Source organism: Electrona antarctica (assembly GCF_951216825.1).
Source record: "Electrona antarctica genome assembly, chromosome: 8".
NCBI classification, from domain to species: Eukaryota; Metazoa; Chordata; class Actinopteri; order Myctophiformes; family Myctophidae; genus Electrona; species Electrona antarctica.
In genome coordinates this window covers 38,033,265-38,058,264 of record NC_136789.1, presented here as the reverse complement: position 1 = coordinate 38,058,264, position 25,000 = coordinate 38,033,265, and the positions used below count along the sequence as shown (strand labels likewise).

Below are 25,000 nucleotides of genomic sequence, written 5' to 3'. Positions count from 1 at the left end.
GGGTGACTCACACGGTCGCAACAGATTGATGTATGCTTGTTGTATACAAAGGGTGTGATACATCTTGCCCCAATGCATTTCCAATGGGAGTCACATGGTTTGACACAACATTTGTGTTGTATGAGGGGGAGGGGGGCAGTCGAAACACAGCCGAAAGCCATACAACAGCTTGTAGTCAAAAATGTTGTATCAAACCATGTGACTTCCATTGGAAATGCATTTGGGCGGCCATGACACTTACATCTTAATACATCTAGCATGCATCAATGTTGTATGCTAGATCGAAAGGTGTGAGTGAGGCCTTACGTTCTTAGCTTACGCATGTTTCATGATAAATGCTTTCTATGATGTGATGTATTCCCATGCTTTTTTGTTCTTGCTTAATGTAAATCGCTCTGGATTAAGAGCGTCTGATAAATGCCTACATTGTAAATTGTAAAATTGTAAATTGTTTGTTATACTAGTAATGGTTGGCAGTGGTGGAAAAAAGTTGTTTTACTTAAGTAAAAGTACCAATACTGCAATTTAGAACTACAAGTAAAAGTACGGAATTGAGAAAATGTACTTGAGTAAGTACAAAAGTATCGGCATCAAAATGTACTTAAAGTACTACAAGTAAAAGTACTCATTGCGCAGAATGTGCCATTTCACAAGTTCAAAATGTGTACACAATCTATTGAAAATAGCCGATCTACAAGCTCACAATGTGTCGCGTTGCGACACATTGTGAGCTTGTAGATCGGCTATTTTCAAATGGCCGAAATGTATGTATGTATAATGGGTTTGAAGTGGTTAATGTATGTTTTCTAATCACAATTAAAATCGCCAAAAGTTTTCAAATAATTGTAGTCTGGTCCATGTACAGATCAAAGACTATGTTATAATATAATTAGAATATTTATGTTGGAATGCCTGGTCTATGTACAGATCAAAGACACACCTCCAGAATCAGGACCTCCTGGTGACTGATGGTGTCAACAAAGACAACATCAGGTGTATTTGGCATTTTAGCAAATTAAAGACATCGCATGCACAGCTAAACCAATCCGGTAACACTCTTCAATGTTTATACATTGCTGCACTGGAAGGCACATATTTTAGAACTGCATCAGACGCTATAGGTCAACGATACGGTCGTGGCGAGCAATATACACATGTTTGTATGAACTACAATATACACATGTTTGTATGAACTACAATATACACATGTTTGTATGAACTACAATATACACATGTTTGTATGAACTACAATATACACATGTTTGTATGAACTACATCCGTTTGTTATGTGATGTGATGGATTCTAGGTGTTGTTCAGAATCATGACGGTTTATACAGAGTGGAGGGTGTCGGGATACCAGATTGACAAGATTGTACTTGGTTGGTTTAATACTTGCAGTCTTGCTTTGATGGTGAACACACACACACACACACACACACACACACACACACGCACACGCACGCACCCACGCACACACACACTACAACGGTAGAAAGCCCGGTGTTTACCTGGGTTTGAACGGGTTGTCCATGTCGTCGTCAGCCATGTTGGAGTCGGGTCAGAAAGACAGAGACACTCTCAGTAGTACCAGCGGTCGGTTCAGACTGAGTCCAGGATCACACACACAGTCTGGTGCTCTCTCTCTCTCTCTCTCTCTCTCTCTCTGCGTGTGTCAGTCTCAGCTGTCTCTCTGTGTCTCCCTCAGTCAGCAGGCCTCTCTCTCTCTCTGTGTCCCTATGTCTCTCTCTCCCTCAGTCAGCAGGCCTCTCTCTCTCTCTCTCTCTCTGTCTCTATGTCTCTCTCTCGTCTCTCCCTCAGTCAGCAGGCCTGCTGGCATGCAGCTGCCGTTGGACTTCAGGACTGTCTTCAGGATGATCAGATGGTCGTCCTTGTGGCGGTTCATTCACCCCAGACTGAAGTTACCAAAGCAGGAGTTTGAATTATTATTTGTAGCAGAAAATTAGATTAGTTTGACATCATTTATTGTGCGTTTGTTTGTTGATTGATAATTGATTGTTGGCTCCATTTTTAAAGCTCCACTCAAGACTCACCTCTTTACTCTTTGCTTTTAGTTGAGTTTTCTTAACATCTCTGTTCTGACTGATTTGCTGTGTGTTATAATGTGGTTTAACATCTCTGTTCTGACTGACTTGCTGTGTGTTATAATGTGTTTTAACATCTCTGTTCTGACTGACTTGCTGTGTGTTATAATGTGGTTTAACATCTCTGTTCTGACTGATTTGCTGTGTGTTATAATGTGGTTTAACATCTCTGTTCTGACTGACTTGCTGTGTGTTATAATGTGGTTTAACATCTCTGTTCTGACTGACTTGCTGTGTGTTATAATGTGTTTTAACATCTCTGTTCCGACTGATTTGCTGTGTGTTATAATGTGTTTTAACATCTCTGTTCTGACTGACTTGCTGTGTGTTATAATGTGGTTTAACATCTCTGTTCTGACTGATTTGCTGTGTGTTATAATGTGTGTTTTAACATCTCTGTTCTGACTGACTTGCTGTGTGTTATGATGTGGTTTAACATCTCTGTTCTGACTGACTTGCTGTGTGTTATATAATGTGGTTTAACATCTCTGTTCTGACTGACTTGCTGTGTGTTATAATGTGTTTTAACATCTCTGTTCTGACTGATTTGCTGTGTGTTATAATGTGTTTTAACATCTCTGTTCTGACTGACTTGCTGTGCTTTGTTTTCGTCCATCTGTTTTTATGATTTTATTTTGTGTGCTCTTTCCCATTGTTTTGGTGGTAGTCATAGGTGGTGGTAGCAAAACAATGTTTGTGTCAAACCCTCAAAGCTGGACATAGGAGGGGCTAGCACCCCTCAACAATCACATGTATTTGGAACCCATTTATTAAATAAAGGTTAAAATAAAGATTGTAGATCTGCTATTTTCTCTATTAAATAGAGTTTAAAACAGTTTGTTCATAATGGATGTGTTTGTACGTCTGGGTCTTGGGGAGACCAACGTCCTAGTGGTTCTATCACAGTAATACATGTTACAGATCTCACTGTAGGTTATGGGGACCCCCAGGGGTCCTTAGTGTTCCAGGGGGTCCCCAGCTAAATTATCTCACTGTAGGTTCTGGGGACCCCCAGGGGTCCTTAGTGTTCCAGGGGGTCCCCAGCTAAATTATCTCACTGTAGGTTCTGGGGACCCCCAGGGGTCCTTATAGGATTCCAGGGGGTCCCCAGCTAAATGATCTCACTGTAGGTTCTGGGGACCCCCAGGGGTCCTTAGGATTCCAGGGGGTCCCCAGCTAAATGATCTCACTGTAGGTTCTGGGGACCCCCAGGGGTCCTTAGGATTCCAGGGGGTCCCCAGCTAAATTATCTCACTGTAGGTTCTGGGGACCCCCAGGGGTCCTTAGGGTTCCAGGGGGTCCCCAGCTAAATTATCGCTACATCATCTTCATCAATCATCACAAATCTGAAAGTGATGCAACAGAACTATTTTGATCAGGATTTCCATGTTATCTCTATTTCATGTCTATTTCAGGCATTCTGGATATAATATAATATTACACTTAATCATATAATAATAAAACATTGTCCTATATTTGGGTTCCAGAGATATAAATCTCTGATTTAAGATATAAAGGTCTAATTCATACTAGAATAGATTAGAATTAATCTAATTCTAATGCAAATACAATGAAATCTGAGAAGCACTAGATACCAGATTGAGCAAATAAAAAAAACTGTGTGTGTGTGTGTGTGTGTGTGTGTGTGTGTGTGTGTGTGTGTGTGTGTGTGTGTGTGTGTGTGTGTGTGTGTGTGTGTGTGTGTGTGTGTGTGTGTGTGTGTGTGTGTGTGTGTGTGTGTGCGCGCGCGGCAGTGTTGATGTAGGAGTATCAACAGAAACACCTAAAATGCAGCTGAAGTTTCATTTAAATTATTATTTAAATTAAACTTCACTTTTAATGCCCTCTGCTGGTGGAAAGCTGTTACAACATGTGGACCCACTAAATCAAAGCTAGACTTTTTTTCCCCTCCTTTTCATGACATAGTAGTTGCTTCTTTCTTTCTTTCTTTCTTTCTTTCTTTCTTTCTTTCTTTCTTTCTTTCTTTCTTTCTTTCTTTCTTTAGGTGCAGCTTAATTAATTTTTTCTGTGGACTAAAACTGACACAATGTTCTAGTTAGTTATCTGACACCTCTGTGACCGCAGAGAGCAAAGCTCCGTTTCTCAGTGGATTTATCATCTATGAAGGTTACACTGAAAACACTGAATTTACCCATTCTGCAAACTGTGAATAACATTTAAATATCACACCCGTGTGAACTGAGTGGTGTAAGGTCTTATATAGACTGATCAGCTGTGATCTGACGTAATGTCTGACGTAATGAAATCACACCCGTGTGAACTGGGTGACCATAGCAACCATGCTCATTTTTTTTGGTACGAACAGACACGGGTACATTTTTTTTGGTACGAACAGACACGGGTACATTTTTTGAGTGGTGTAAACCACTCCTACAACTGGCTTTTGTGTGCAGAAAAAAATGAGCATGGTTGCTATGTTCAAAATAATTTCTGACGTAATTAAATCACACCCGGGTGAACTGGATGACCGTAGCAACCATGCTCATTTTCTCTGCACAAAAAAAGCCAGTTGTGAAATCACATCCAGGTGTGATTTCATTACGTCAGATCAGAGCTGATCAGGCTATATAATACCTTACCTTATATAATACCTCACATCGGACAAAAACTCCAGCTGAATCAACTTCATGGTCACAAATCATCACATCAGAAGACGAGTCTACCTAGCCAAAGATCTTTAACGTCAGACATTACGTCAGACCACAGCTGATCATGCTATATAAAACCTTACACCACTCAGTTCACACGGGTGTGATTTTTTTTTGGTACGAACAGACCACGGGTACATTTTTTTTGGTACGAACAGACACGGGTACAAAGCCAGTTGTTGGAGTGGTTTACACCACTCAAAAAAGTCAATCAATCAATCAATCAATTAATCAATCAATCAATCAATCTTTACAAGCAACTTTACAGAAATCAAGTCCAGCGTCACTTCTAAAGAGCAGACATGGCAACACAGCCTGTGACGTAACGCTGGGTGTGTCTTCTAGCTCAGTGCTCGGTTCCGGTCTAAGCCCCGCCTACTGTATCCGCTCATTTGCATAAGCCGCACACATACATGGACGCGACGTTTCCGTTTCCCTCGCTCTGTTCTGACGTCACTCACTGTTATCTGACCATCACGGATCTAAGATGGCGGCTCGCCGTGTTTACGCTCTGCTTCGTGTCTTTGTTTGATCTCTCTCTCTCTCTCTCTCTCTCTCTCTCTCTCTCTCTCTCTCTCTCTCTCTCTCTCTCTCTCTCTCTCTCTCATATTCATTTTGATCTCTCTCTCTCTCTCTCTCTCTCTCTCTCTCTCTCTCTCTCTCTCTCTCTCTCTCTCTCTCTCTCTCTCTCTCTCTCTCTCTCTCTCTCACTCATATTCATCTCCTGGCTGCATCTGCCTCTACAGTGTGGCGCTAGGTGAGTTGCACACAACACTACTCAGTATAAACTGTTTATTTTGCTTCTTGTTGTCGTCGTTGTTGTTGTTCAGCTGCTAATCATGTTGTCTAGAGGGATGTGTTTTATCTAGCCGCAATTTGCAACACTAGACTAGCCATGCTAGCCATGCTAGCCATGCGGTCCGACACGTTTTAACGTGTCGGACCGCTGATTCGAACGGGCGACCTTCCGTTATCAAGACCGCTCAGCTATCCGTTCGGCCACCGCTGCCACAATTGGCTACTGCACGTGTGTGTGTGTGTGTGTGTGTGTGTGTGTGTGTGTGTGTGTGTGTGTGTGTGTGTGTGTGTGTGTGTGTGTGTGTGTGTGTGTGTGTGTGTGTGTGTGTGTGTGTGTGTGTGTGTGTGTGTGTGTGTGTGTGTGTCAAAAATAGCCGATCTACAAGATCACTACACATTGCATTACACAACTATTATATTCTTGTAGGTCAAACTGTGTGTGTGTGTGTGTGTGTGTGTGAGTGAGTGAGACAAGTTACACGTTTGTAGTGTGGTCTATTGGCCTTGTATTATATATCATTTGTATTGTTTGATTGTTTGATTGATTGAAGAATTTATTAACAGTTTGCAGAATTACAGTACATTTCAAGCACAAACTCAATACAAAGACTATTAACTGTGCGTGGACGACCCAATAAAGCATTACACTTGTTTACAAGAGGGTCCACCTTGTTCAATTCATCAAAACATTTAGATACGTACAAATAGACACTTCTATATAGTGAAAGAACAGAACAGGAATTCATCATAAAGGAGGTAAAAAGGGAAAATAAACATACAGAAAAGGGGGGGGGGGGGGATTCAGATTTTACGGGGGCCAGTTTCGAATTGCAGCCTTTGAGAGCGGTTTTGAAGGAGTAAAGGAATTCACATGTCTTAATGACTGTTGGTAGGGCGTTCCACATTTTGGTGGCATAGGAGCGAAAATAATTTAGTCCCTTGTTTGTGCCGAATCTGGGTTGTACATGGTTTGTTGCACTCCCTCTGGTGTTGTGGGTGTGGACTTCGTTAACATTAAGGAAGTATCTAGACAGGTACATGGGTATCTTGGTGGTGTATCGAATCTTGTGGACCAGACCCATTGCAAGATGCTGTACTCTGTCGTCGACCCTAAGCCATTCCAGCCTGTCAAAGTGGGCAGGGGTGAGGTGGGTTCGGGGGGTGAGGCCAAGTAGGATCCTGACCAGTTTTTTTATGGAGGTCTGGAGCCTTGTTTTGAGGGCCTTTGAGGTGCTGTGGTACCAAGAGGTGCATGCATAGTCAAAGAAACCCTGTACAAGGGCTCCTGTTAAGGTCTTCAAGGTGTTTTTGTTGACCAGTGAGGCGACCCTGTAAAGGAATCTTGTTCTTTGGTTGACTTTTTTGATTACGTTGGTGGCCATTTTATCACCTGAAAGATTAGCCTCCAGGATGGAACCTAGGTAGGTAATTTCATATTTCCGTGTGATAATATTGTCACCCACTCTAACCAAGAAGCGTGGTTACATGATGTCATTAGTGTGGTTACATGATGTCATTAGTGTGGTTACATGATGTCATTAGTGTGGTTACATGATGTCATTAGTGTGGTTACATGATGTCATTAGTGTGGTTACATGGTGTTGCTATGTTGATTGATTGATTGATTGATAATTTATTAGACAATGAGATGCAAAACAGTACAGGTACAGTAACGCACATTTGGCCAAAAGGACGTCACCGAAGAAAGACCTTGCGGTCTTGTTTCCATCCGGGTCCCATGCATGCATTCACAACAACATCAACAACAATTTAAATATCTCAACAAGACATTAAATCTATGTACGGGTTGGAATATAAATGAATTGGAGAGGGGGGGAATAGAGTTATGGCTTCTGTTGATCGGTTGACAGTGACAGGTGCATTTTCAGTCCTTTCTTAAAGGAAACTAGTGATTTGCTAGTTTTGGCCTACCATAGACATGGTAACGCCCAGCCTGCCTCTGGTTGGCCTACCATAGACATGGTAACGCCCCGCCTGTCTCTGATTGGCCTACCAACACTGAGCATAGACATGGTAACGCCCCGTCGGCCTCTGATTGGCCTACCATAGACATGGTAACGCCCTGCCTGCCTCTGACTGTCCAGTCCACTGAGGTGGATAGCCTATAGCTATGCTGGATAGTCTGATGCGAGGTTACTCTGTGGTGGAAAATAATACAAGTACGGTACGATACAAGAGAACAGAACTGAATAATTTATTGAACACAATTTGTACGTTGTACTATGATTTGATTTGGATGTGTTCAAAATAAAGTGTTTGTGTTGATTATTGTGTAATTTATTTGTATGTGTAAACTTGAAACATTATTGTTTCAAGTTTAAAGTTGATCTTTATATTTTTTTGTATACTAGTATTAGTTTACTATAATTAGATCAATACACGATAATCAACACTAACTATTTAGAACACACCCAAATCAGATCATAGTACAACGTACACGTGTGTTCAATCAATTATTCAATCAAAGCAAACGGCATAAACAATATTAGTTTGTCTCTTGTACAAAAATAAAACGTACAAGTTAGTTACGAGGCTGCATTCTGCCACGCGTGCCAAGCTGTCATTATCTTGTATTATTTCCCACTGCGGAGTAACCTCGCATCTCGGAGGACAGTCAAGACGGGCCTTAGGCCAATCAGAGGCAGGCGGGGCGTTACCATGTCTATGCTCGGACGCAAAATAGATCAGGTCGCCTTTCAATCTTACTTACTTACTAATGGTTGCTAAATAATAATAATAATGTCAGTGTTTTCCACAGACCACAGGGAGAGATCTACGTCATCAGGAGAGCGACAGATGAACCAGAGACATGGACTGCTTGATGCAAGACTCAACCCTGTAGTAAAATTGTACAGGATGGGTATGTAGTAGGACTGACTTCATAGAGATGATTTATAATAACTCTTTATATATTATGTACTCGACTGTAAGTCAGCCAAGTTACGAGGTCTATTTTACTGTGAAGGAGGTTGTTTACGTTGACGTCAGTCAACACGTGGATTTAGACCCCTTTCAGTTCTAAACTTTGTTGGAATTAGAATCGGAATCCTCTGTCAAAATGACAGACTGACTGACTAACTAGGAACTAGTAGTAAAACAAAAATGTTAAATAAATGGTACATTTAAATAGCACTTAATAAAGGTATATTCAGTGATTTCACTTAATTCAAATATCACTTTTTTCCCTTTTTTTGGATAATCCTCCCTACTATAAAGTGTTCTGACCATATAAGGACTTCCTCCCTGTCCCCAGTGAGCCCCTGGGGTCAAATAACCCTAGTTTCGGTTTGACTTTCACTGAATGCTCGTCCAATTTCGTAAAAAGTGACCACTTCCATTTTATTTGTACTTCCGGTTTGTCTTATTGCCTTGAAACTTCAATAAGAGTCCAAATAGAAGCACACACATCTAAAAAACTTCTACAGCAGCTGAACTAAAATACATACAGTGAAGAAGGAAGGCAGTCCTTGCACTGATCTCAAGCTCCCAGAATAACTTCCTTTGCACAGAAATTGCTCTGCAAATAAAGTGCTTCTGGGAGCTTGACATCAGCGTGCGGACTGCCTTGAAATGTCACTGTGAGTGGTAGATGCTCAGCGACACCTTTTCTATACTCGTGTATATTCCCTTGAGTAGAAAGACTTCACAGGACTCCGATGTAAAAAGATCACAAAAATATTTATTCCAAAAAATATGTTCCTTAATACAGAAGTAATCAAAAACAAGTTCTCAAACTCAAAAATATACTACGGTCAAAAAACCGTGTCGCTCTGACGTTGCCTTGTGCACAAACTGACTCTACTGCTCTGCACACACTCTGCCTCAGTACTGCCCTGCACACACTCAAGAGATAATTAACTGAATCTGCCCTGACCTGCACACACTCAGGTGTTAGCAATGGCAATTAAGATCTCAGTTAGACAACCAGAGCTCTCTTCTTAAAGCTACAGTAACATCATAGTTTAACCTAAAGCACATCACCATGAATTAAACAAATTAACTTATTTAAACCTTTTAACATAGCTAATGTAACAAACATATAATGCAATATACATGAACTGTAAACCAAAATACAAATCACAACAATAAAGCAGTAATTATTCAAATAATCATATTATTCAAACTTGGCTCCCACATACCGGCCCCTAATTGTACTCTTAACTGGAGACAATTACACAAAATATATAACACATGGAGCCAAAGACATTAAAGTCACTCTGTGTCTTCTTTCTTCGTTGCTTGATTACCATACTTGTGCCATTGGCTGTGTGTGTGTGTGTAAGCGTGTATGAAAGGGGGGGGGCATAGTCTGTATGTAGGACTTTGAAAGCACTGTCTCATTCAGCCTCTTGGAGGAGGCAAATCTTCGTGATTGGCCTGTTGAGCGAACTGGTTTTGGTCTTGATACGGACCTGACGTACCAGTCCATACTTGTCTGGGATTGTCTGGATGATCTTTCCCATGACCCAAGAATTGCGTGGGGCAGAGTCGTCGACGATCAACACAATGTCTCCAGTGACGAAGTTGCGTGACAGACGGGTCCACTTGTGGCGCTCTTGCAGCTGTGGAAGATATTCTCTTGTCCAACGCTTCCAGAATATGTCCGCCATGTATTGGACTTGTTTCCACCTCCTACGTGCATACAGATCTTGTCTGTCGAACAGGCCTGGCGGTAGAGACGGCTTGGTCTTGAGGAGCAAGAGATGATTTGGCGTAAGTGCTTCCAAATCATTTGGATCGCCAGACATCTTGGTTATAGGCCGACTGTTGATGATGGCCTCTGCCTCACAAAGCAGGGTGTGTAGGCCCTCCTCGTCGAGAGTCTGTAGCTTAACAGTGGTGCTCAGGATCTTCCTTACAGACCTGATCATTCTCTCCCAGACTCCTCCGTGGTGGGAGCCTGTGGGAGGGTTAAACATCCACTGGATGCCACTCTGACGTAGAGTGTCCTCGATATTGGAATTATTCCACTCTTCAATGGCTCTCTTAAGCTCGCGCTCAGCTCCAACGAAGTTTGTTCCATTGTCTGAGCGGAGGATTTTCACCTGGCCTCTTCTAGCTATGAAGCGACGAAGAGCATGTAAAAAGGAATCGGTATCCAGTGAAGATGCTACTTCCAAGTGTATTGCACGGACTGTCAAACACGTAAAGATGACTCCGTACCTTTTCACCACACTTCTTCCACGCTTTACTTCGAACGGGCCGAAGTAGTCCACTCCAGTGTTGGTGAATGGAGGTTCGTCTGGCAGGACCCTGTCTTTAGGTAGGTCAGCCATCTGCTGCTGTCCTGCAGCTCCATGTGAGCGCCGGCAAACAAGGCACTTTGAAAGGATTCTCCTTATAGCCGAATTTGCGCCAGGGATCCAATACTTTGAACTCAACTTAGAGAGCACATGATTGCGACCACTGTGACCCAAGTTCTCATGGATCTCCCTGAGGATCAGGTTTGCGACATGATGATTCTTGTCCAGGATTGCTGGCTGCTTTGCCTCCTCTGGCATAGCTGCCCTGCTGAGTCTTCCTCCTACTCTGAGGATGCCCTCTTGGAGGACTGGATTGAGCCTGCAAAGGCTGCTGCCTTTCATTACGCCTTCGCCTCTTTGAAGTGCAGCGATTTCTTTAGAGAATGTCTTTTGTTGACAGTAATGAAGGATCTCCTGTTCTGCTTCTGTAATGTTCTCCAGAGTGAGCTTACAGGAGTCTGCTCTCAAGAGACTTGCCTTGAAGACTTTCATCTCCCGGTCCACTTCAGGGGGAGAAAAAGTAGCATTCAACTCTGTCCTTTTACGCCGAGGCTCAGTAGAATGCTCTTGAGCTTAAGCATCCAAGCGACTGCCTTCCTAAGGTGAATCCAAGAAGAGAAGTAGTGCATGAACTCCAGAACGGCATCTGCTTGATCTGTAACTGCAGTAGCACTGACCACGGCGTTCCTTACCTCTGGGTCCTCCGTGGTTAGGTCCCCAGGGTTGTCCAAGTTCTCGGGCCATTCTCCCATAGGCTTGGTGAGAAATTCCGGCCCCTGTAACCAAGCGGGGGTTTGGATGAATTTCCCTGTCTTGAGTCCCCTTGAAGCATAGTCTGCAGGGTTCAGTGAAGTATTGACATATCTCCACTGGCCTGGTTTAGAGATCTTCAAGATGGTCTCCACTCGGTTCGCAACAAAAGTGCGGAATCTGCTTGTTCTATTTCTTATATACTTCAGCACAGTAGTACTGTCCGACCAGAACACAGATTCTTCGAGTTCCAGCTGCAGCTCCGATCTCAACATCTTGTCCATCCGAGCAGCCATGGTAGCTGCAGTGAGCTCCATGCGTGGAATCGTCATGGGCTTGAGTGGAGCCACTCTGGCCTTCCCCATGACAAATGCACAATGAACCATGTTGCTGCTGTTCCTCAGTAGCATGTAGCTAACTGTCCCGTAACCCTCTTCGCTTGCATCAGCAAAGTGATGAAGCTGACAGAATACTGCGTCACCAAAGCCTGCAGGCTTGTAGCACCTTGGGACACTGATGTCCACCAGCTGGTGAAGCTCCATTTTCCATGCTGACCATTCACGAGCCAAGTCATCAGGTATCAGATCATCCCAGCCTAACTTCAGTCTGCAAAGTTCTTGCATGATTCCCTTGGCTGGCAACACGACTGGTGCCAGGATACCCAATGGGTCATAAACCGAACTAACGATGGATAGGAGGTTTCTCCTGGTGGGTACTTTGTCTGGTATGACGACCTTGAACCTGAAGCTGTCTGACTGGGTACACCAGTGCACTCCCAAAGCTCTTTCTATAGGAAGTGCGTCACGATCCAGGTCAAGCTCCTTCACTTCCGTAGCCCTCTCCTCTTCTGGGATGGCAGATAGCACAGCTCTGTTGTTGCTTATCCATTTGGTGAGCCTAAATCCGCCCTTTCCACACACAGCTCGCAAGCTGTGGTACAACAACACTGCCTCTTCTTCTGACCTCAGTGATTTTAGACAGTCATCCACGTAGAAGTTGCATAGCACCGTGTCGACTGCTTGGGCGGTGAACTGATCTCTGCTGTCTTCTGCACATTTCCGCAGAGCGAAGCTGGCACAGCTTGGAGAAGAGGTGGCACCGAACAAGTGCACAACCATCTTGTACTCCTCCATCTCCTTGTTGATGTCGCCTGATGTCCACCAGAGGAACCGGAGAAGGTCAGAGTCTTTATCTGGTACCTTCACCTGATGGAACATCGCTTCCACGTCCGCCATGACTGCCACTTCCTCTTGTCTGAACCTGGTGATGACACCAAGTAGAGTACTCGTGAGATTTGGTCCCTGCAGAAGTTGGTCATTAAGAGTGGTGCCCTGGTAGGAAGCTCCGCAATCGAAGACCACTCTGAGCTTCTGCTTCTTGGGGTGATAAACCCCATGGTGTGGCAAGTACCAAACTCTACCATCATCACGGTTGAGGTCCTCGCTGGGTACCTTCACGGCGTAACCCCTTTTAATGATGTCACCAAAGAATGCTGAATACTCTGTGTGGAATTTTGGATTCTTCACAAACTTCCGGCGTAAGGTTAGGGCACGCTGCTTAGCAATCTTACGGTTGTTGGGCATTCTCATGTCCTTGTTCCTCAGTGGCAGGGCGATGCTGTAATGTCCCTCCACAAGTGTAGCTGACTGTGTGGCCATGTCAATAAACTGGAGATCTTCTCTTGACAGCGCCAGCCTTTCCTCTTGCTCACACTCCGGGAAGTCATTATTGAACTGCTGACTCCAGAGTTCATCCAGTCTGGCAACTGTTATACGGTTGGCTGAAACCTGTATCAGTCCACTTGTTGTTCTGTGTCCTGTGTATTCTCTGAGAGGTCCGTTGATGGTCCATCCAAGCCGTGTTCTTACAGCATAAGGGCCGTCATCCACACTGGCAATGACCTGCCAGGGTTCAATAGCCTTGGGTGCATTAGTCCCGATAAGCAGTCCTATCTCTGCATCAACCTTTGGGAGTAACACCTGCTGAAGGTGAGGCCACCTATTGACGTCCTCTTGCCGGGGAATGTTGTCTTTAGTTGCAGGAATGGTCTTCTGGGAGTAGGTATCAGGGAGCTCCAGAAAATCATTACAGCCCAAACTGCTCACTTCTAAGCCTGAAACCATGTGGCTGTGAACAACTCTTTTGTCTCCCATGGTCTTCAGCAAGATGCGTGTCTTTCTGCCTGTCATGTTGAGCTCTTTCATTAGTTCCTCGGTACAGAAGCAGGCGGTACTGCCAGGATCAAGGAAAGCGTAAGTGGTTGTAACGTTTTGGCCTTTGTTGCTCTTGACCTGTACTGGAACTATAGCTAAGACACCTTCTGAGTTCTCAGCACCTGTAGCCCCACACGTCGTTACATCAGTACCCACATACCCACTTATAACTGACAGTCTTTCTTCCTTGTTTGTCTCGCCTTCAGTTCCTGGCTCCTTGTTTGCAACATTATATTTGGCCTTAATGTGCAACACTGTAGGGTGTGACTGTGTACAGACTTGGCAGCTCAGCTTCTCTTTACATGAATTACTCATGTGGCCTTGTTTTAGACAGCTGAAACACAGACCCTTTGTTCGTATAAAGTCAATCTTCTCCTTATGAAGCAACCTCTTAAGCTTCTTACATTGCTCCATAGTATGTTCTCCACCCTGACAGAAGAGACATGGTTTGGAAAAAGCAGAGACTTTGCCAACGACTTCACCCTTAGGTTTAGGACTCACTGCTTGGTTACTGGTGATAGTTGCGGCTGTGGTGAAGCCTGTCTTCCTTCCACTACTCTTGTGCAACCTCTCATCCACTTGAACTTTAGCTTGAGTCTTCGAGGTAACATCCTTTATGTCACCAAAGAGCGGGTGCAATAATTCCTTAGCTTGCTTGTTGAGGAAGTTCACGAGATCGTTGAACTTGGCTCTCCGATCTTCTCTGTCCTGAATACCACAGACTAAGCTTCTCCACCTTTCCCTCAGCTTGTACGGGAGTTTGGCAATAATGGCACGCATGTTAACCGCATTGTCTAACTCTTCCATGTATTCCACATCAGTCATGGCGTTACGACATCCTGTGAGATAGAGACCAAATGATTGGAGAGCTTCTCCGTCATCAGACTTGATGTTAGGCCAGTCCATAGCCTTGTTGATGTATGCCACTGCGATCTTGTAGGCATTTCCAAAATGTTCTTCCAGCAGTCTCCTGGCTTCTCTATAGCCACGCTGGGGTTCCATATGGAGACAGCTCCTTATCAGCTCCCTGGGCTGTCCGCTGGTGTACTGCTCCATGAAATAGAGCCGGTCTTTGCTACTCTCTGTCTTGTCCTCTACTCCATGTTCGAACGCTCTTATGAACAGCCGATACTCCAGAGGGTCTCCCTTGAACACAGGTATGGTCTGAGGAGGCAGAGAGGTTAATCTTTGTTGCTTAGCTAACATTTCGGCAACACCTTGTAAAGAATCTGGTGTTGTTGCCTGTTGTGGAGTAGGTGCAGCATTGTTGACATTCAGCCGAGTGTCATTATTTGGTGCTGTGACTGAGGGATGCTTTGATTGCTGGTTAGCTAGCAAGTGTATAGCCTTTTTAGACTCGAAATAGGAGTTCATTCCATCGTGACCTGCAGCTCTGGATGCCCTTGATGCTCTGGATGAGGCTCGAAATACATCATACTCATTTAAGATCTTCATTTTTGCATCCGATGCTGCTAAAGCAGTTTGCATATCCAGTGCCTGCCTTTCTCTTCTTATTTTAGCTTCCAGCTCCTCACTATTTCTTCTTAGTTGAGCTTCCAGCTCCTCATTTTGTCTTTTTAGTTTAACTTCCTGTTCTTTTCTTTCTCTTTTCAGCTTAGCTTCCTGTTCTTCCAACTGCTGTTTCTCTTTTAGAGCAGATGCTTGGGCAAACAACGCAGCTCTCTCCAATTCTGCCTTTAATCGAGCAGACATAGCAGACGATGATGCACGTGAGGATGAACGAGAACCAGAAGCTACCTTGCTCTTGCCAGCTGTGATGGACACACTATCTGATGGCAGCACCTCATTGTTCCATTTTGCTGCTTCTGCAATACGTAGATAGGCCTCTTCCATCCAAGTGGTAGCACTGTCTGCGAAACCATGAAAAGCTACAGCCTTGGGTTCAAACCATGTAGTGTCATCTTTGTTCATTTCTTCTTCAGAAATCTGTTGCAGTATCCCTTTAACACTGTTATGCAAATCACAAAACTCCCCAAACAGACTGTTGTATTCCACCATCAATACAGTTTGGACTTCTGTTAAGCATTTATCATCACCTTCATCCATTAGCTGGCGTATCTGGTTCATTTTACCAGTTAGTTTAGCTAGCTTAGCTTTTCGTGCTTTAATGGCGCGTTGACATTTATCATCCAATGCTTTGGGTGTCAATTTAACAGCCCTTGCTTTCACAACCGTGGCTGAATCTTCGTGTTCCTCCATTGTTTGAACGAACTGGCTTACACAGTACAGTCTGGTAATTACTGTCCAAAGTAGAAGGAGGCTAGTAAGCTGGCTCGTTAGGTGGTACAACACCTGGCAGAGAGTTGAACATAAAACTTTACTCACGACCACTTTAACTTGGAAGATTTGGAACTCTTCTTTCCTTGCGGTTTCCAATCCTTAAAGAATGTCCGTTTTATCCAAGTGGAGCGGGTTTTTTGACTAATGTGAGTGGTAGATGCTCAGCGACACCTTTTCTATACTCGTGTATATTCCCTTGAGTAGAAAGACTTCACAGGACTCCGATGTAAAAAGATCACAAAAATATTTATTCCAAAAAATATGTTCCTTAATACAGAAGTAATCAAAAACAAGTTCTCAAACTCAAAAATATACTACGGTCAAAAAAACGTGTCGCTCTGACGTTGCCTTGTGCACAAACTGACTCTACTGCTCTGCACACACTCTGCCTCAGTACTGCCCTGCACACACTCAAGAGATAATTAACTGAATCTGCCCTGACCTGCACACACTCAGGTGTTAGCAATGGCAATTAAGATCTCAGTTAGACAACCAGAGCTCTCTTCTTAAAGCTACAGTAACATCATAGTTTAACCTAAAGCACATCACCATGAATTAAACAAATTAACTTATTTAAACCTTTTAACATAGCTAATGTAACAAACATATAATGCAATATACATGAACTGTAAACCAAAATACAAATCACAACAATAAAGCAGTAATTATTCAAATAATCATATTATTCAAACTTGGCTCCCACAGTCACCCTCACTCTCTGAGGCGTGTGGAGTTCAATTAGTGGATCTGTTCACTTCCGGTTTTACCAGGAAGTCAATCCAACCACCGGAAGTCAATCCAACCACCGGACGTAGGTCAAATTTAAATTTAAATTTAATATTCATTTGACCCTACCTCCCCAACACAAGGTTGCACAGACTTAGCGAGCTGCAGGCACACGTTAACACCTGGAGGCCCGGAACTATTTAATCCATTACTAAAATGTGCCCAAGATTTATAGCGCCCGGACCACTTTTACCGGCGCACCGGAAGTTGGTGTGCATGTCTGTGTAGCAGCTAACAATAGCCACACCACTCTAGAGTCGATCGACAACAACGGGAGGTAATAATAAATCTATCGCGACTAGCGACTGGACCGCTGAGCGCCGTCTAACACAGTATCTTTTTTCAGAATTAGACGGGCTGATTTAGATCGGGAGTTATGATCGTTTTAAGATTTTCGTTTTCGTCAGCTAAACAGGCAGGGAACATTTTCGATGACGTGTCACTGTTTGACACGTCATCGGAATGGGCAACAAGCGCTCCTGGGCTCTAGAGCGATGCGATCGGTTTTGATATCATTAATCTCCGTCCTGTTTATCAATCTCCGTCTGGGGCACTTGACCATGACCTTGAACTTCCAAGGTGTTAACATGTGTGTGTTAACATGTGTAAGACATTTAGTTTCTGGTAATTAAAGTGTTGTTTTCTATTCCTCCAGTGTGTGGAGTGGAGGAGTCCAGTCTGCAGGTGAAGATCAGTTCTCCAGCCACGACTGGTTCTATTAAACAGGAACCTGAAGACCACCTTAAACAGGACCCTGAAGACCACCTGGATCTCAGTAAGTGTAGAGTCTTTACCTGTAAGCTAATACTGGAGGCATCTGGGATGCGTTGAGCTTAGACACGTGCTTCAGTGATTCAATGTCCATCAGCCAAAATTAGACTACAAAAAGACGTAATCAAAGGGTTTTGAACGCCGACCTGCGTGGCTTCAAACCCACGGTCGCGGTCAAAAACTATTTGGCTTTTTACTGGTCAGCGTTGTATACTGCACACAAAAACTGGTGTCACATTTATAGTGTCCGTGGTTGTAACACCAACCCCCGTCCGTGTCGAAACAACGTCCAACCAATCCCAGTCCCAAAAGTGCAGTCGCATAACATTTAAATCAACCATAATTATATTAAGCTTATACATGATTTTGAGTCAATAAGGCACAACATGCCTGATGCCAGTCACATATTAACCCATATAACAATTACAACACATATAAACAGTAAGAAATTAATAACACTATAAATGTGACACCAGTTTTTGTGTGAATCAGAATCAGAATCAGAATCAGTTTTATTGTCACATCACAGGTTTACAAGGTAAAGAAGTGGGTGAAATTCGTTTTTGTACATCGTTCCCATCGCAACGTTAATTTCCATAGAAAGAAGTGTGCAGTATACAACGCTGACGAAGGCTTCGGCCGCAACGCATTCGTTGTGTGCTGCTTGTCTGCAGCATGCCATATACCTAACCTACCTTTGGTAAAATAAACAAGTGCCTTAAAAGCTATTGCCGTGAGTGCTGGATTTCTTCTCTGTGTAAGATACTTCTTCCATCCACTACTCTGCACTGAGGTACGAAGGTTGAAGATTCAAACCTTTTATAGAGTCTCTTGGTATTGTTGTTTCTAGACCTTCTGCTCGTCCCTGTGTGTAAAGAGGAGGTTCCCCCTGAAGAGGAGAGGAGCTCCAGTCTGGTCCAGGAGGAACCACAACCTCCACACATTAAAGAGGAACAGGAGGAGCTGCTTCAAAGAGCAGAAGAGGCTGGTGGGTCAACGTTGACATTACTAGCAGTGAAAAGTGAAGATGATGATGATGAGAACAGAGAGACAGAGCCTGTAGCCGGCACCTCAACTGAACACATGGAAACACAAGCTTATATAGAGTACTGGGTACGATCACAACCAACTAGTGATGAGCAGCTCCTCTCTTCACACTGTGTAGAGGACTGTGGAACATCACAACCAACTAGTGATGAGCAGCTCCTCTCTTCACACTGTGTAGAGGACTGTGGAACATCACAACCAACTAGTGATGAGCAGCTTTTCTCTTCACACTGTTCTGAATCTGACACTGAAGACAGTGATGAGTGGGAGGAGCCTAGGGGAGGTCAGTCAGCTTTAAACACACTGAAATCACAAAACACACAACATGTGGGAGGAGCCAAGCTGTCCCAGGACCTGGAATCATCTAAACAACCTGACTCCATGAGGAGTCACACAGGGAAGAAACCTTTTAGTTGTACAGAGTGTCGTAAAGTGTTTAATCTAAAGAAATCTCTGAAGAGACACATGATGATTCACACAGGGAAGAAACCCTATACTTGTACAGTATGTGGTAAAGGCTTTACTGGGACGGGTAATCTAAAAAAACACATGAGGACTCATACAGGTGAAAAACCCTATACTTGTACAGTATGTGGTAAAGGCTTTCCTTGGACAGGTGATCTAAAAACACACATGAGGACTCATACAGGTGAAAAACCCTATACTTGTACAGTATGTGGTAAAGGCTTTACTAAGACGGATCATCTAAAAACACACATGATGACTCATACAGGTGAAAAGCCCTTCTCTTGTACAGTATGTGGTAAAGGCTTTACTGGGACAGGTGATCTAAAAAAACACATGAGGACTCATACAGGCGAAAAGCCCTATACTTGTACAGTATGTGGTAAAGGCTTTACTGGGACAGGTGATCTAAAAAAACACATGAGGACTCATACAGGCGAAAAACCCTATATGTGTACAGTATGTGGGAAAGTCTTTACTGGGACAGGTGATCTAAAAAAACACATGAGGACTCATACAGCGAAGAAACCCTTTAGTTGTACAGTATGTGGTAAAGGCTTTAGTCAGAAGATTAATCTAAAAACACACATGAGGACTCATACAGGCGAAAAGCCCTTTTCTTGTACAGTTTGTGATACAAGCTTTGCTCATGTGGCTAGTCTAAAAACACACATGAGGACTCATACAGGTGAAAAACCCTATACTTGTACAGTATGTGGTAAAGGCTTTACTGGGACAGGTGATCTAAAAAAACACATGAGGACTCATACAGGTGAAAAGCCCTATATGTGTACAGTATGTGGGAAAGGCTTTGTTAACACAAGTTCACTAAAAACACACATGAGGACTCATACAGGTGAAAAACCCTATACTTGTACAGTGTGTGGTAAAGGCTTTACTGAGACAGGTCATCTAAAATCACACATGAGGACTCATACAGGTGAAAAGCCCTATACTTGTACAGTATGTGGTACAGGCTTTAGTCATACGACTAGTCTAAAAACACACATGAGTACTCATACAGTTAAAAAACCCTGTACTTGTACAGTATGTGGTAAAGGCTTTAGTCAGAAGATTCATCTAAAAACACACATGAGGACTCATACAGGTGAAAAACCCTATACTTGTACAGTATGTGGTAAAGGCTTTACTAAGACGGATCATCTAAAAACACACATGATGACTCATACAGGTGAAAAGCCCTTCTCTTGTACAGTATGTGGTAAAGGCTTTACTGAGACGCGTAATCTAAAATCACACATGAGAACTCATACAGGTGAAAAACCCTATACTTGTACAGTATGTGGTAAAGGCTTTACTGAGACGCGTAATCTAAAATCACACATGAGAACTCATACAGGTGAAAAGCCCTTCTCTTGTACAGTATGTGGTAAAGGCTTTACTGAGACGCGTAATCTAAAAAAACACATGAGGACTCATACAGGTGAAAAGCCCTTAGTACAGGTGATCTGTACAGTATGTGGTAAAGGCTTTACTCAGACGCCTAATCTAATCTATCACATGAGGACTCATACAGGTGAAAAACCCTATACTTGTACAGTATGTGGTAAAGGCTTTACTGGGACAGGTGATCTAAAAACACACATGAGGACTCATACAGGTGAAAAACCCTATACTTGTACAGTATGTGGTAAAGGCTTTACTGGGACGGGTAATCTAAAAAAACACATGAGGACTCATACAGGTGAAAAACCCTATACTTGTACAGTATGTGGTAAAGGCTTTCCTTGGACAGGTGATCTAAAAAAACACGAGGACTCATACAGGTGAAAAACCCTATACTTGTACAGTATGTGGTAAAGGCTTTACTGGGACGGGTAATCTAAAAAAACACATGAGGACTCATACAGGTGAAAAGCCTTTAGTTTAAGACATATGATCAGTCAGTCTAATCCAGGATGACAATGATTCAAAAGCAGAGGAATCACTTAATCTGACAACATCAACATGACTGAATAAAACACACATTAATAATTTTGTGTGATGTATCTTTGTTTTATCTTGTGTAGGGATCTTATTTTCTATTCAACATGATGGAATTTCATGTTTATTTTCTCTTGCTGTATTCCATCCAGCTCATAGGTTACTGGTAGTACAATATGAGCATCAGTGTGTGTCCACATTGGTCAGGATTTAACAAGTCATATTCATTAATATTCATGCAATAATTATTATGTTCATTGATATGCAGTAAATAATGGTGCAGTAAAGTGCTGACAAGCTGCTGGCTTTGTGTTGACATTGTTAAAGGAACACTTCATCACTTTTCAACTTATCTTCATATAATTGGTCCTCACTAATGATCATGATAAAATAGCATAATTGTTTTTCCTACTCGGTCTGTGTCTCATAGGAGGGCTGTGGGCAGTTCAGAAACCGGTCCACCAGTGACATCATCGATGGGGACTCCAAGCTAATAGAAACGGCAGGCTTTCTATTCCTGAAAAGTTGCAATACGAAAATAGAAGCCATCGTTCTCACGATAATGGAAATTGAAATATTTAAAAACGATGATGTCACTGGTGGACTGTTTTCTGACCTGCCCACAGCCCTCCTATGAGACTCAGACCCAGTATAAAGAAATGGTGGTATTTTATCATGAACATTAGTGTTATATGAAGATAGGTTGAAAAGTGGTGACGTGGTTTAAATTATCATAGTACATAATATGGTAGATTCCACAGACTAGTGTACATTCCACATGGGTTAGTTTCTTTATAGAGTTGTTTTTATAAACTCAAAGATACACTTTTATCTCTTGGGGAAAGTTATATGTTTTAGTTTGTTTTGTTTAATAAAGGTTTCATCGCTACTGCTCCTCTGTGTTTAATAAAGGTTTCATCACTACTGCTCCTCTGTGTGTTTAATAAAGGTTTCATCACTACTGCTCCTCTGTGTTTAATAAAGGTTTCATCACTACTGCTCCTCTGTGTGTTTAATAAAGGTTTCATCACTACTGCTCCTCTGTGTGTTTAATAAAGGTTTCATCACTACTGCTCCTCTGTGTGTTTAATAAAGGTTTCATCACTACTGCTCCTCTGTGTGTTTAATAAAGGTTTCATCACTACTGCTCCTCTGTGTGTTTAATAAAGGTTTCATCACTACTGCTCCTCTGTGTGTGATTTATCAGCAAATATTAAACTTATTGTTTGTGTCCAGAATGACAAGGATATCCAGAGGTTCTGTAGAAATGTAGAGGAAATGCAGGAATCCATCCATCCATCTTCAACCGCTTATCCGTAGTCGGTTCGCGGGGGCAACATCTCCACCAGAGTGCTCCAGACTTCCCTCTCCAGAGCAACATTAGTGACTTCCTCCTGGTGGATTCCGAGACGTTCCAGGGCCAGTGAGTCGATGTGTTTCCTCCAACTGCGCCTTGGTCTGCCCCCGGGTCTCCTCCCAGTGGGACGTGTGTCGAGGACCTCCCTTGGGAGGCGCCCGAGAGGCATCCTAAACAGATGCCCGAACCACCTCAGCTGACTCCTTTCCAGGCGAAGGAGCAGCGGTTCTACTCCGAGTCTCTCTCGTGTGACTGAACTTCCCACCCTATCTCTAAGGGAGATGCCAGCCACCCATCGAAGAAAACTCATTTCGGCCGCTTGTATTCGCATTATAAATGGAGGAATATAATGTGTTAAATACGACTAAAGGACCTATAACATAAAATTAAACTTTTTAAATGTTCTTATTTTTGGGGCTCCCATATGTGTTTTCTATCCCCACAAATAACCAATTTTGAACAATCAGGCTTTCATATCATATGGGTTTACAATGTCCGCCATTGTTGATTTTACAAGCTGGCATGGAATGGAAACAAGCCTGGTTTTATCTAGCATCAGTATTATAATTACTCAAATATTAAATAATTTGCATATCAGCACCCCCACCACCTCAGGACATTGTGGTATTGCAGCTAAAACTGCTTTCAAAGAAGAAATGACAAGGACTGGTTTATTGATTGATTGAAATATTTATTTACAGTTTGCAGAATTACAGTACATTTCAAGCACAAACTCAATACAAAGACTGTTAACTCTGAGTGGACGACCCAATTAAGCATTACACTTGTTTACAAGAGGGTCCACCTTGTTCAATTCGTCAAAACATTTAGAGACGTTCAAATAGACACTTCTATATAGTCAAAGACCAGAACAGGAATTCATCATAAAGGAGGTAAAAAGGGAAACGAAACATATACAGTGAGGGGAAAAAGGGGTAGGGGGGATTCAGATTTTACGGGGGCCAGTTTCGAATTGCAGCCTTCCGTAGGTGCCCTTTGAGAGCGGTTTTGAAGGAGTCAAGGGATTTGCATGTCTTAATGATTTGGCAGGGTAGGGCGTTCCACATTTTGGTGGCATAGGAGCGAAAATAATTTAGTCCCTTGTTTGTGACGAATCTGGGTTGTACATGGTTCGTTGCACTCCCTCTGGTGTTGTGGGTGTGGACTTCGTTAACATTAAGGAAGTATCTAGACAGGTACATGGGTATCTTGGTGGTGTATCGAATCTTGTGGACCAGACCCATTGCAAGATGCTGTACTCTGTCGTCGACCCTAAGCCATTCCAGCCTGTCAAAGTGGGCAGGGGTGAGGTGGGTTCGGGGGGTGAGGCCAAGTAGGAGCCTGACCAGTTTGTTTTGGGAAGTCTGGAGCCTAGTTTTAAGGGCCTTTGAGGTGCTGTGGTACCAGGAGGTGCATGCATAGTCAAAGAAACCTTGTATGAGGGCTCCTGTTAAGGTCTTCAAGGTGTTTTTGTTGACCAGTGAGGAGATCCTGTAAAGGAATCTTGTTCTTTGATTGACTTTTTTGATTACGTTGGTGGCAATTTTATCACCGGAAAGATTAGCCTCCAGGATGGAACCTAGGTAGGTAATTTCATCTTTACGTGTGATAACATTGTCACCCAACCACGAAGTAATTTGCCTTGCTGAGATTACTATTAGATCCAAAGAGGATGGATTCAGTTTTTCCCAGGTGTAAAGATAGTTTGTTATCAGCGAGCCAGGTGCAGATTCTACCGAGTTCAGAGCTGAGGGCCTTTTCAACCTGCAGTTTGTTCCTGTCCGAGATTAGCAGTGCTGCTGAGTCATCTGCGAACAGGAACAAGTTGCAGTCACAAGCTGATGTCATGTCGTTTAGACGTTTACATATATTAGGAACAGTAAAGGCCCTAGTATGCTTCCTTGTGGAACACCACAGCTCACTGGGAGGGGGGACGACGACGACAGTGTTCCATTCACCTCCACCATCTGTTCTCTCCCCTCCAGGTAGGATTGCATCCAGCTCACTGATGTGCTATCGAAACCAATTGCTTTTAGCTTGTTAACCAGTATGGTTATATCAGAGTGGTGATTGAGGCTCAAACCATTAGAAATAAGTTTGAGGGACATAGACAATATGATATTAAATATTAAAAACGGTTTTAAAATGCATGTTATTTCTGCTTTAAGAAATCACACCTGTGTGAACACAAACACTCAAAACTAGTCATAGGTGGTGGTAGCAAAACAATGTTTGTGTCAAACCCTCAAAGCTGGACATAGGAGGGGCTAGCACCCCTCAACAATCACATGTATTTGGAACCCATTTATTAAATAAAGGTTAAAATAAAGATTGTAGATCTGCTATTTTCTCTATTCAATAGAGTTTAAAACAGTTTGTTCATAATGGCTGTGTTTGTACGTCTGGGTCTTGGGGAGACCAACGTCCTAGTGGTTCTATCACAGTAATACATGTTACAGATCTCACTGTAGGTTCTAGGGACCCCCAGGGGTCCTTAGGGTTCCAGGGGTTCCCCAGCTAAATTATCTCACT

General features: G+C 43.0%; 1 protein-coding gene across 1 annotated transcript; it reads left to right on the top strand.

Moving 5' to 3' along the window:
- The first annotated feature begins 5,488 nt into the window (after positions 1-5,488).
- Positions 5,489-22,036, top strand: LOC306927545 (uncharacterized protein). The gene is made up of 5 exons (XM_079507319.1): positions 5,489-5,529; positions 8,350-8,451; positions 17,540-17,659; positions 18,506-20,872; positions 20,955-22,036. The coding sequence occupies exons 2-5, from the start codon at positions 8,388-8,390 to the stop codon at positions 21,056-21,058; spliced, it is 2,655 nt and encodes an 884-aa protein (XP_079363445.1). The 5' UTR covers positions 5,489-5,529; positions 8,350-8,387; the 3' UTR covers positions 21,059-22,036.
- Positions 22,037-25,000: the final 2,964 nt, after the last annotated feature.